Source organism: Osmerus eperlanus, chromosome 6, assembly GCF_963692335.1.
Source record: "Osmerus eperlanus chromosome 6, fOsmEpe2.1, whole genome shotgun sequence".
NCBI classification, from domain to species: Eukaryota; Metazoa; Chordata; class Actinopteri; order Osmeriformes; family Osmeridae; genus Osmerus; species Osmerus eperlanus.
In genome coordinates this window covers 11,823,964-11,836,262 of record NC_085023.1, presented here as the reverse complement: position 1 = coordinate 11,836,262, position 12,299 = coordinate 11,823,964, and the positions used below count along the sequence as shown (strand labels likewise).

At 45.7% G+C, this 12,299-nt stretch overlaps 1 protein-coding gene across 1 annotated transcript in view; it reads right to left on the bottom strand.

The window, feature by feature from the left end:
• ttc27 (tetratricopeptide repeat domain 27) overlaps positions 1-12,299 on the bottom strand; it is a 65,701-nt gene that overhangs the window by 34,921 nt on the left and 18,481 nt on the right. The window contains exons 8-9 of the mRNA XM_062463497.1: positions 10,455-10,567; positions 5,268-5,334 (exon numbers count right to left, since the gene is read on the bottom strand). Coding sequence (XP_062319481.1) covers positions 5,268-5,334; positions 10,455-10,567 — 180 coding nt within the window. The remainder of the gene's footprint in view (positions 1-5,267; positions 5,335-10,454; positions 10,568-12,299) is intronic.

Below are 12,299 nucleotides of genomic sequence, written 5' to 3'. Positions count from 1 at the left end.
GGGAATGAGGCATTGGGCTCTTACCGCAAGTAATTACGTCTATATTGACAGAGGTCTTCACTCTGTCAGAGGAAGATACATTTTGTGCCCCAAAAACTGTGCTGTTGTCTACAGCCTGGAAATGAAGCTACAGTGTGACTCACTTTCTCACCTGCAATTAGTGCCACCAACTCTCGCTCCCTTTTTCTCTCCTCTCTTGCTTTTATACCCTCAAATCGACTTGTGTCAGACCGAAGGGTGGAATCAGCAGAGCGAGAGACAGCCAAAACATTTCCTTTCTCGACAGAATAAATAACTTCCAGTGAAAAGCTGTGCTACAACTTGTGACACCGGCTTATTTGGCAGAAAATTGCAGCTGCGTGGAGGATAGGTCAGGGATGATCAGTGGTTGATGGATTTCCATTTCTACCATGGTGATGCTACGATGATAACATTTGAAAGGAAATCTTGCTAACTCTGTTCCACACTACAATTGAGGTTGGCCTGAAATGAATATTTCAACCTCACGTTAAATCATTTCTAGACCCGTTTCTAACAGCCAGCCACTGTTTTATACCTACGATTGTAGACACAGTAACAGAGCCAATAAACCATGAGCTGAGTACAGAAACACAATCAAAGATGCTCATATTCTTCTCATTACCCTTAGAGACACTGGCTATTTTTACATTCATCTGTCTTGTATTTGCAGTAAGCATCACCACATCGAGCCCGCTGGGAAAGCACTGCCCTTGGCCTGTCTTTGTTAGTGAGCTCACTTGTGAGGGAAATTCAGAGCAGGGAAAAAGGCCCAATTCAACAAAGCAGGTCCAAGACCGCATGACGTGGCTCACCAGCATTGTTCCAACTATGTGGGAAACTGTAACATGGGGTTCACAAAAGCCAGTCCCAAAACTCAACAATGGTAGAAAATAAATCGCTGACCCAAGCATGGCTCAGGGTTTGAGGACACACGCACGGGTGGAGTTGTGGCCACTAGAACCTGATGAGAAGTGCTGACTGGTAAGAAACTAAACCTGAAAGCTGTCCAGGTGAGCAGTGCCAACATTGGGATTAGTGCACGATGCCAGGGCTGCAGACAAACCTGCCACGTCATTTACATCTGAGGACCAACAAAATGAACCTTAACCAAGTGGTTGTGTAGGCTGGAATATTAGGGCAATTAAAACTTTGTTTGGAGCTCAGTGCACAGCAGTCCTCCAAGGGTGTGATTACAGCAATTACAATTATTAACAATTCTAAGGCATCTACAGACGCTTTAAACAGCAATGAATGGGAGAAATGATATTGCCAAATACTGTACACTGCACTTGTATATATATATATATATATATTAAAAAAAAAATGCTGACAAAATGAAAATCTGCACAGACACCTGCAATTGGAAATTCTTGCTTGGTGCGTCGTAATAAATTCCCTCTCCACCCGTTCCAACCGTAGCTTAAAAATACATCCTCATCATATGGCATGAGGAATTATGAGCAGTTCCATTTACCAATAGACATTTGAACTTTGACCCCCACAACATGACCATTTTTAAAAACGGTATTTACAGCACTTAACGACTGGGGCTGTGAAAGAGGTCTCCTGGGTTTAATTCCAGCAGAAGTGCTAGCTCAGCTGCACTATCGTTTACCGTTTCCTTCAGCGCTCCCCTAAAAGTTAATCTGAGAGCAGAAAAAAAGGGAAGAAGCTGTGTCCCTGGTGAAGTATGAATCTCACCTCCCGTTCTGCACCAATGGACAGGTTATTCTTGGACTCCATCTTCCCTATAAAATAGGATGTACATTCCATGCATTTAAATATGAGACGGAATAAAACGGCAGTAATATGTCAGTCAATGGTGTACAAAGAGACATTGATTTCTACCAGCTTGGCCTTCAGAGTGGTGGTGATGGGCTGGTCTGTAGTTATCTTCCACTCAATACACTTTCTTGGATTTACCATTCTATGAGATTTCATTATCTTATGAGTTACTGAGGTCCAACCACAGACCACCGTCGCAAATCATCAGCTTTGGGGCATTTTATGTAGAGTATGGCAATAATTCAATAAATACGAAGGTCCGAACCTTGGATAGCTTAGGTAGTTAGGCCCCTTTTCAATACCTATGTTGTCTTTCTATGGTCTTAGATTGTTTCCAGGTAGACTCATTGTACAAAAGGTTAAATCAGGAACATGGGGGAACACATTCAGTAGCTAAGTCAAATTTACAAAAGGACAAAGACTGCTTTACTAGGTGAGGGAAGGCAATAAATCAAGACAATTTGGGGAATTATAGAAAACAGGGTGTAAATGAATAACGAGTCTGAGAACTTTTCCATTATTGCTCGGCCATTAAAAACACGTTCCTGATAGTAGAAAGAAAGGGCCAAACCTGGCACCTGTCTCACCTCTCTCTACCCTGACCCCGGCAAACTGAAAGATTCATAATGCCAGCCCTGTTGCAGGAAGCTAATGTTCAAATTCACAAATCCTGTCAGAGTGGTGGTGATTATTTTTCCAGGGAGACCAAGATTTAATGGCAAAATGAAGTTTTGGCCCAAGGCTTTGCCAGACCTTAGGTTGGCCTCTAGAGAATTATTGTTTTATTCTTTTCTTGTTGCTTTTAATTTCCTGTCGGTCACGTTCCTTCCTCCAAGGAACCTCTTTGCCCTCGATGGACCTTACCCTTGCAGTGCTCTTCAAAACGCTCTCGTCTACCCGGCCAAGTGGGCTATCTGATTTCCGAACATGACGTCTCTAAAGTGGAGAGAATGTCTCCGAACAAGCTTATGGGTGTTGAAAAAATCAGCTTGCCTCCACTTTGAAACCTTTGCCAGAACTGCTAAACATCCAAAAGTTACAGCAATGGAAAACCACAGCTGTGAGAAACCGCACCCAGCCCTTTTCTCTCTTGTGGTGCTTGGGATCATTTCAGGATTAGGATCGTTTTCCCATCACAATAGGCCGTCCACCTGAGCCCGGGGCCTGCGAAGCCTAGCGGTTTGAGGAGGGGTTCTGAGAGATGGGAGGGCTACGGGTTCAGACGGTGGGTGGGATACTGCATCCTCTTAGGTCTGGAGAAGGTATCTACTGGCAGCCGCTCCAGGAATAATAGCGTTCTCTTTCAAGACCTTACAGCTGAAAGATGGTAGTGACCCCTGTATGTTTTAGACATTTGTTTTTTGTGTGTGAGGGATCAGTGCCAAACCAGAGTCACGGGCTTACTTCTCCCTTGGACATAAAGATATCACACTTCAATCAGGGCCTAAGAGTTTGTGATTGGGCTTCTCTCCAAGAAAAAAAAGGCTGCAAGCTCTTGTAATGAATACAAGTGCATTTTGTAGTTGTGGATAAAAGCCTGCAATTATTCAGTAATAAATTAAGGAAGGGGGGGGGTTAGGGGGAACCAAAGACAAGCCCGAACAATTGCCAAGAAAATTGCCTCTTAATATGGTTGTAAATTACCTCAGTCTCACTTAATCTAGACAGATCCAATTGCATTAAAAAAAAGTATACTTAAATCATTTTACATATGAAACATGCTTGGTTTATGATTGCCGTCTATGCCTCACGGATCCCATTTCAAGCAGCACACTTTAAACTTCTTGATTAATTCCAACATGAGAACGCATATACAACTACAAAATAACTAGTGCAGTAACTTTGGCCGGCTCACAAGATGCATGACTCTGTTGATTAGGAGTCAGTGCACGATAGTGTACCGCCCATTGGAGGTGAATACAAGTGCACATCCTTGGGTCCTGAGCAATACACCTAGTTGTTTTCCCAAGTGCCCAGTTATTGAGATAATCACGCCACCGACAGACACACATTCCTGCCTTTACAGCTAGAAAATGCGAAGTAAATGAGTTAGGGATACATTTGAGCTCATTCCCCAACTCTGAAACATTTTTACAAAATGCACCACAAAATCTTACTATTATCTGAATGAGAATATAATCACTTTCACATACATCAGAGGTAGGAATGCATAAATCATTTCCACATACATCTGAGGTAGGAATTCATTACCATATAGTGTTGTGAATTATGAATGGTGCCACAAAGCCCTTAGTCTGGGAAAACAAAGGGATGTAATGGAAATACTAAGTGAAATAATATAACTCAACTGTGACAGCACATTATGATGCAGGAAATGTCCACACTGCAGAACTAGATGAAGAGATGCACAGGAGAAAAGTAGGCAACATTGCAACAGAATAGTTGTTATGGATGTATAGTGTGGATCTAGAATAATCCAGAAAAAGATTTGTCCTTCGGCAGTAGTGCGGTGGAGATGACACGACAACACGACTACGTACAATAAAACAATGCGCAGCTCAACAAGTGAATTGATCCACAATACTCGTCTCAAGGTCGTTGCCTAACACTGGCAGCTTGCGGTGCAATAAACGAGGTTGGATGTAGCTTTGTCCTTCTAGCTCTCCATGAGAACGTCTTTGTTTTGCTGCAAAGGCATGAGCGGAGCAGATGGCCACGGACACATCTGACAGAGAAAGAGTGAAGAGTTCCAATGAGCTCCATGTGGAAATGATGTGATTGAGGCTGAACAACTAAGAGTCCTTGAGGTCTGCCACATCCTTTTCATTCCAAACAGACTCAGACTCAATGACCCAACACACAGACACACACGCACACACACCTCAGAGCTTTGCTTTTCCAGCAGACAAAAGAGGGAAATATTAACTTGCCACGACAGCAAGTGGAGCCAAGTCACGGCCTATTATGTTCCTCTCCTTTCCAGCTTCGCTTGGTGAGGTGCAGACAAGAGCGCTGGGCCAGGACAACGCACACCTGGAGCTGTACTTGTCAGAGAAAAGCAAGTCGGGGTGAAGACAGGAAGAAAAAGCCTATGGTTGGAAGTACATAAGCGATGCACTTCCGAATTGGTTCTATGAAAGTTTTTCTTCCTATGCCAGTCGAAGTGCATGGAGAAGACTAGAAACGACAGGGTAACGCGCTGAGCAGGCGGTAAGGTAGACCGGCTTTTGCTGTGAGGGACGTAGGGTGTGGTGCATTGAAAGACGGTTGGATGAGATGGTCCATAACCCTCTCTGATGGCAGAGAGGCAGAAACTAAGAGGAGTGAGTTGGTCAGATAAAGACACCTACCTCGCCACCTGCCGCAAAGCGTTGCAGTGGTCATAATGTGGTCCTTTTTGGAAGCAGGGGAGAGAGTAGAGACATTGCACCCACAGGACTCACACATACCCACACGCATGCACACACACGCACACACACGTATAACTGGTGAGTACTCACTGAGGTGAAGGCCAGGAGCTCCTCCTCAGTCAGCTTGTGGACGGGGTTGTTCTTCTGAAAATCGGTGCTGTAAAAAAAGAAAGAAAACAATTACTTGTGTACTACACAATTAGCACCTCCGTCTCTCCCCCCCCCCACGCAATATAAACAAGTGTTTTCTATCATAATGTTGGAACATCTCATTTCCAACCCCCGCTCACTGTGACATTGATTTCAAGGTCAAGTGCTTTGGTTAATATGTCTGACGAGCCATCAGTTCTTCAGCCATTAGACAGAATTGCCAGTGTTATGACAGAGAGGCTTTTCCATTGTCCTCCTGAGTCTGGCCGACCATCAATCTACATCAGCCTGCCATGCGAGGAGGGGGGGGACGAGTGATTTCGGAACGCGTTGGCCGTTTATTTTGATGAAGAGTTCACTTTGGCACCCACATCCCTTGTCTGCCGTATGTAGCAACTTTGACAAAAGGCTGAGCACTATGCACGGACGTGGGAGAAGAGCCAGAGACCATGGGCTTCTCTCGATCCTTCCTTTACTCAACTGGTTGAAAATAGTGCTCGTGCCGTTCAAGCATCTAGACTTGGGACAGACGAAGACTTGTTCAGGTGGTGCCAAAAAATGTGAGGTTTTCGAGTGAGCTCCTATCCAGACCGTGGTGGATTTCAATTTCAGGGAGATTAGGTGTAATAACAATGTTCCTTTGCGAATGTTGTTTATTATTTTTCCACTTAAATACAGTTAAGTACAGTATTTGCCTGGTGTAGGAAACGTGAGGCATGTTCTTCTGTGGTGTGCCGTCTCTGGCCAACAGCAACGTCTCACTCCTTTCAATAACCACTTGGTCAATTGGTCAATGTTGAAGGAGCCGTGTCCTTCATGGTGAGGAGAACGTTATGATTGGTGGATTTGGCACACTGGGGATAGTACAGTTGTGAATAACTTGTGTGTGTGAATAGCTGGTGTGTTTGAGCTTGTGTGTCTATGCGTGTTTGAGCTTATGTGTGTCTCAATGCGTGTGTGTGTGCGTGTGTGAGCTTGTGTGGGTGTGTCTCAATGCGTGTGTGTGTGTGAGTCAGTGAATGCGTGTGAAGCATGTGACCTGTGGGAAAGCCACTGAGTTCACAGAGTTCCTCTTGGCATACTTTACTGATCCTAAATGAATGGTCACATTACAGAAGAAATTTCAATATGATAAATCATTCACAAAGCCAAACCAACAACAATATTTGCATACTTCATTCTTTTCGGAAAGACTTATGGTTTCTTCCTTTTCCAAATTCTCCAAACAGAAAACGATACATTTCACTTATTTGTAGTAAATTATGTGTTACTTCCATGATCAAAATCAATCAAATAGTTGCTCACTGATCAAAATCTCTACTAAAATACAGCATATTTTTCTAAAATTGTACTTATTATTTTGAACTAGTTCACTGAAAGTTCACTGAAAGTTACAGTTGAATCCCATTATCCTGAAGAGTCAAAACTAAGACTGACAAATTTGACTGGCAAGGATCTCAAATGAGGATTTGATGACAGAATTGCCCAAATAATTAGGTGCTGGCACCATGCCAGACTTACAGCTAGTAGTAGGTGCTGAGACAACTGGTGGGTGATATTTCTGGGACACAAAGGGGAATTTCATACTGGGTGATATACCCAGAATGCAATGGTTTAGGGAGGTGTCTCTGATACTAGGCCAGGGTCTGAGGAGGACTGGAAAAGATGACATACAAAAAACACTGGAGGTTTGAAGACAGTGTGTTTGTGGAAATGCCTGCATTAAGGCTGTCAGAATACACGGAAACAGGAAATTAAAATAATGAGGTAATTATGATTCTGGGATTAGTACCAGTCTCCTGTCATGCTGCTTCTCATGTAAAGCACGACTGTCTTGACGAAACCATGAAGTCCCTAGTCAAGTCAGTCGAGGAGAACAACTCAGACATTCAATCTGGCTATAACGTCTGCTCAGCCAAGACTATCACCTTTACACTCCACTCATTTCCCCGCAGGGATGGCAGACCAGATGCTCCTGTTAAAAAGAGTGTGAGGGTGTGTGTGTGTGTGTGCACGCGCGTATAAAGGAGCCCAGCTGCAAAACGGGGGCCACAGGCGCTACCGTGCACAATTCACTTGACTTTGACATCCACCTTACAGCCTGCTCTAGACCAGACTAATCAAATCCACACAACTTCAGAGCGAAGGAGAGAACGCTTTGTTGGGCTGCATTCCTACTCATTTGTTACCAATCCTGCAGCACTCCTTGAGCTACGGATGTTGAACTCCATTCTCCTTGTCAAGGTCTAATCCTAAACATGTACATAAATCCTCTCTGACAACAAGTTATTTGATTAGGGGCCAGTCAGAAAAGTGCATGAGATCCAATGTCTGTTACTCAGGTAATGCAGGTGAAGCTACAAGAAAAAGGGCTGTTAAAAAGCTCTGGGCTCAGCAAGTTCTGCTTGATCACCGGACCAGAGAGGGGGATGGGGGGGGGTTATACGTGTAACGTCCTCGGACATTTGGCAGACTAGGGGGAAAATGCTGAGAGAAATTACATGGCCATTTTTCATCCAGATTTTTTTTGGTCGACATTGAGATGGATTGTGCATCAATGCAGTTTTCAGAGTTGAAGCAGTCGTTACTTACCACGACGGCGGGGTGGGTGGGGTTCATGTGTGTACAGTTCACTCGCAAGATAAGCGGACTGAGGTGAAGAGGGCCACTCATACCGCTACACACCCACACACACACCGTACACACCCATACACTATACAGACCAAGGCCGCAACCAAACCCCCCCTACTCTGAGACCCACTCTTAATCCATCTCGAAGGTTCAGTCAATCCAATTATATCCCGGCGCAGGCTTAATTATGTTTGCTAATTATTCCACGCCCACGATTCACTCATCCGGCTGCAGCGAGGCAAGAGGACGCCAACCTTTTAAAACGACAAGCCCTCTCTGTGTGCTCCCAACATGCCCAATTAAGGAGTCACGTTGGAGGGGCGTTCGTGTCCAGGAGAACAACAGGCATGAAGTGTGTCCATCTAGCCACATGGAGAAACACCAAGCCAGTGTGGCTGGCTCATACAGTAGTCTTCTCCAAGTATATTCCCTTTGGGAATTAAGTTGGGACTTATTTGAAGCTACTGTGACCAGGGAGAAGTTACATTTACATGTAGTCATTTAGCAGACGCTCTTATCCAGAGCAACTTACAGTAAGTACAGGGACATTCCCCCGAGGCAAGTCGGGTGAAGTGCCTTGCCCAAGGACACAATGTCATTTGGCAAGGCCGGGAATCACACTAGCAACCTTCAGATTACGAGCCTGATTCCCTAACCGTTCAGCCACCTGACTCCCAACAAGTTGGGGGGGGGGGGAGAGGAAAACAGGAGGCAGAGAGGCCCTTCGGTAGGAAAGAAGAGAAGCTCAGCACAGAGGAGGCTGACTATAAGGGACGGGAGGCCAGGTGTGTGAGAGGAGGACGACAAGTGGGCAGACCACCAATCAGGTTCAAAGCAGAGGGGCCCACCCTTATCATTCAGCACAGCGCACGATGAAAGCTAATGAGGCTGGTCAACTGGCTGAACCCTCAGTGCTACCTTTCAGAACCCCCACTCCTTTATCTCTCTCTCTCTCCCTCCCTCTCTCCCTCCGTAAATTACCTTCCCTTCGTCAGGCCCCTCTCCACCCCACCAGACCACCCTAAACTATGTTCCCCTCCTCCTTCTCTTACCCGCAGTCTCGTTTTGCTTCACCTTCCTCTGCTCCACTCTGGTGCATAGTCCTTTTTCCATTCCTTTTATCCCCCCCCCCCTCCCAACTTTCTGCATCTTCTAACCCCCCCACACACCCAGCCAAGAAAACAATGAGCGAGACAGACAGACAGAGAGATAGAGAGACAGACAGACAGACAGCGAGACAGACAGACAGAGAGACAGACAGACAGACATTGGCCTCGCCATCACCTCGTGTTATGGCACCTCTCAGGAGAGATAGAAGAGAGAAAACGCCAGAGCACGGAGCAAAGACATCACTCCGCAGAGGCCGTATCAGATGGAATCTTCGGAAAACAGACACTGAATGGAACAAAAAAAAGACGACCTACAAAGCACGAAAACAATAAAAAAGTCCCAATGAAAGAGCCTATAATAACAGTGATGTACTGTTAAGACTTGTAATAATAAAGTGGCTTAACAATAAAAAAAATTGACAATATTTTGGGAACTGGCTTTGGCTGAAGGAAGGTTAAGAAAAAGGTTTTGCTGGTAAAGGTTTGAATTTATTTATTTATTATTCCATGATTTTTTCTCTCTCTCCGCTCCAAACTGAGGCCTATTCCAAAAGTGCTGCAAAAACCATTGCCGTAAAAAGGGCCTCTGGCCTGGGACTCTGACAAGCAGACTTTTTAAAAAAATGAATCTGTAACATGCGCAAAAAAGCGGCAGACTCTAAAAACAGTTTATAAGAAGGCTGTAGCGAGCCAGACTGAGAGCAGACACGCACACACACCATCTTTCCAGGCGGGCAGGCAGACAGGAGCTGAAAGGGGGACAGACGGTTCAACCTAGCGCTCGTCAATCTCACAGAGAGCCTTCCCAGAATTCTCTTTGGGGGAACTGAGTTGGCTCCTCAGTTGACCTTCAGCTGACCTTACAGTTTCTCACCTTTTCGGGGGGGGGGGGGGCGGGGTCGCCTTCTCTACTGATGATGATGATGAAAATACCATTTTAAAATGCATGTTTGGTAAATGGTTTTAGTGACTGCTTAAATACGCAAAATGACTGATATAATTACTTCAGATTATTTGCAATGGAATTCTAATAAAGACCCAATGTGACCACTAGTGCATGCTGAGATCTGCTGACTGTAGCAGTATCAACTTGACCATGTTTGTCTCATACAGAAGGACACTTAACAGACTCCAAATATCTTTAAGCATCTTGTCTGATTGAGAGTGATATTGAAGACAGCTTTGTGTATACACACTTCACCCAAAAATGTGTACAATCAGCAGGATGGGCCCCCATCTTAACATGTCAAAATGACAAGAAGTGCCTCGGTATTTCGGTAACAACAACTATATTTGAAAGATATGACACGTTGGCCATTTAAAAGGTGTATGGGGTAACGGGGTCTCCAGTGAGAGTGTGCAGGGGTGTGCAGGTGGAAGGTCTTACCAGATGCCCAGAATGACGGCCTGCTCCTCAGCGCTCAGGTCAGGCAGCTGATGCTGACCCGGCTCTGCCAGGTTGATCTGGTTGAGCACCGTGTCATCGCCCAGGTCATGGTCCTGTAGAGAGAGAGAAAACAAGAAAGAGACACACACACACACATTAGCTCAACAGCAGGGGTGAAAGCCCCCAGCCCTAAATCATGCCCCATAAACGTAGACAGCCTCCGACAGGTGAGGCCCCTCTCTCCTAAGTGGATATCCACCTTCAGTGACCGAAGTTTGATGAGGGAACTGCAGTTAAGAGTTCAACCGGACATATTTTTTGGCGGACCTTTTCCGTGAGTCACTCGAAGGCGTCTCCCCTTCCGAGTCCCCCCCCAAAAAAACGTTCTTAGCATGGTCTCCCCCGCTCCTTCTCCTTTGCCACCCCTCGCTCTTCCTCTCCCACTCACCTCTTTACGCAACTGAACTGTAGCTGGGCCCCTAGGAGTTGGTTTCAAAAGAAACATTCACGGGGAAAACAATACTTCAAACTATATTGGCCGTCAAAAACAAGCACTTCCAAACACACACACACTGTTGCAATGTTTTTTATTCTTTTTAGTGCCCTCTATATTGAGTACAACAGGGTTATAAAAGGTATCCTCGGTTTCAGAGTTTCCTTCGTAAACAAGCAGAACATTTCTAAACAGGCTTGCTTTCCAAATACCTTGGATGAAGTAAACATGCAGGGTGGTCTGCCAGGAAGTCCCGGACGATAAATGTATCTTGAAGTGGATTGAAAGAATGGAAAATGAGCGCCTTCCTTTTTCTGTGTCTTGCAAGAGGAGTTGACGTGCACTTGTTTGTCACGTACTTAACCACGAAGTGTGAAACGCCAAGTGACATGGCCCGTTTCTGGTTAATGTGTCACGTACATCAGTTGGAGAGGTGCACATACATACGCTATACCAACACAGGAGCAGAGGTAGGCCAGTGTGCTCTTATTAACAGAGACGACACACACAGCAGAAGATCCGCCTCTCCAGGAGGTCTCCCCAGGAGGTCTCCAGGAGGTCTCCAGGAGGTCTCTCCAGGAGGTCTCTCCAGGAGGTCTCTCCAGGAGGTCTCTCCAGGAGGTCTCTCCAGGAGGTCTCTCCAGGAGGTCTCTCCAGGAGGTCTCTCCAGGAGGTCTCCAGGAGGTCTCCAGGAGGTCTCTCCAGGAGGTCTCTCCAGGAGGTCTCTCCAGGAGGTCTCGCCCCGGTCTCTGTTCTCCGCTGTGCTCGTGACCAAAATGTTTTGAACCTGGTCTGCGTTTTCGAAGCCACCTGGACCATAATCCTATATTGTGTCGTTTTCTTTGACGTCAAGGTGCTTCTATAGTTCATTTACATTCCATTGGCATGGCAAACCCCCTCTGTCATTTCCCTGTGCGTTATACACGCCTCTGCAGTGCCGAACAGGCAGCACACTCTACAGAGCAGGAAGAAAACGGCCCGTTAGGGAGGAGTCTTTATTCCCGGCGTCCGGGTTTGATTGACACATCACTTTGTTTGCAGCTCACGGCGCAGACGTGACTGTTGATCAAAGCCGACAGGAGTGGCAGTGTGTCTACAGATGCGGGAGGACTGGAAGCCGGCTGAGCAGTCATTTCATGCACACTTGTGAATTATTTAAGACGTAGAATAGTGTGCGACAACCTGGTGTGATCTACACCTGGTCGATCTCATTATAGGCGCTTGTACAAAAAGGACACTGCTACAGCTAGACTGTGCACATGCACAAGTAGTGCTCCATGTGACGTGGATCCATAGCTTGATCTGCCAATGAAAAAAAAACACAGATCGATTCTGACCCCGAGCTGAAATTC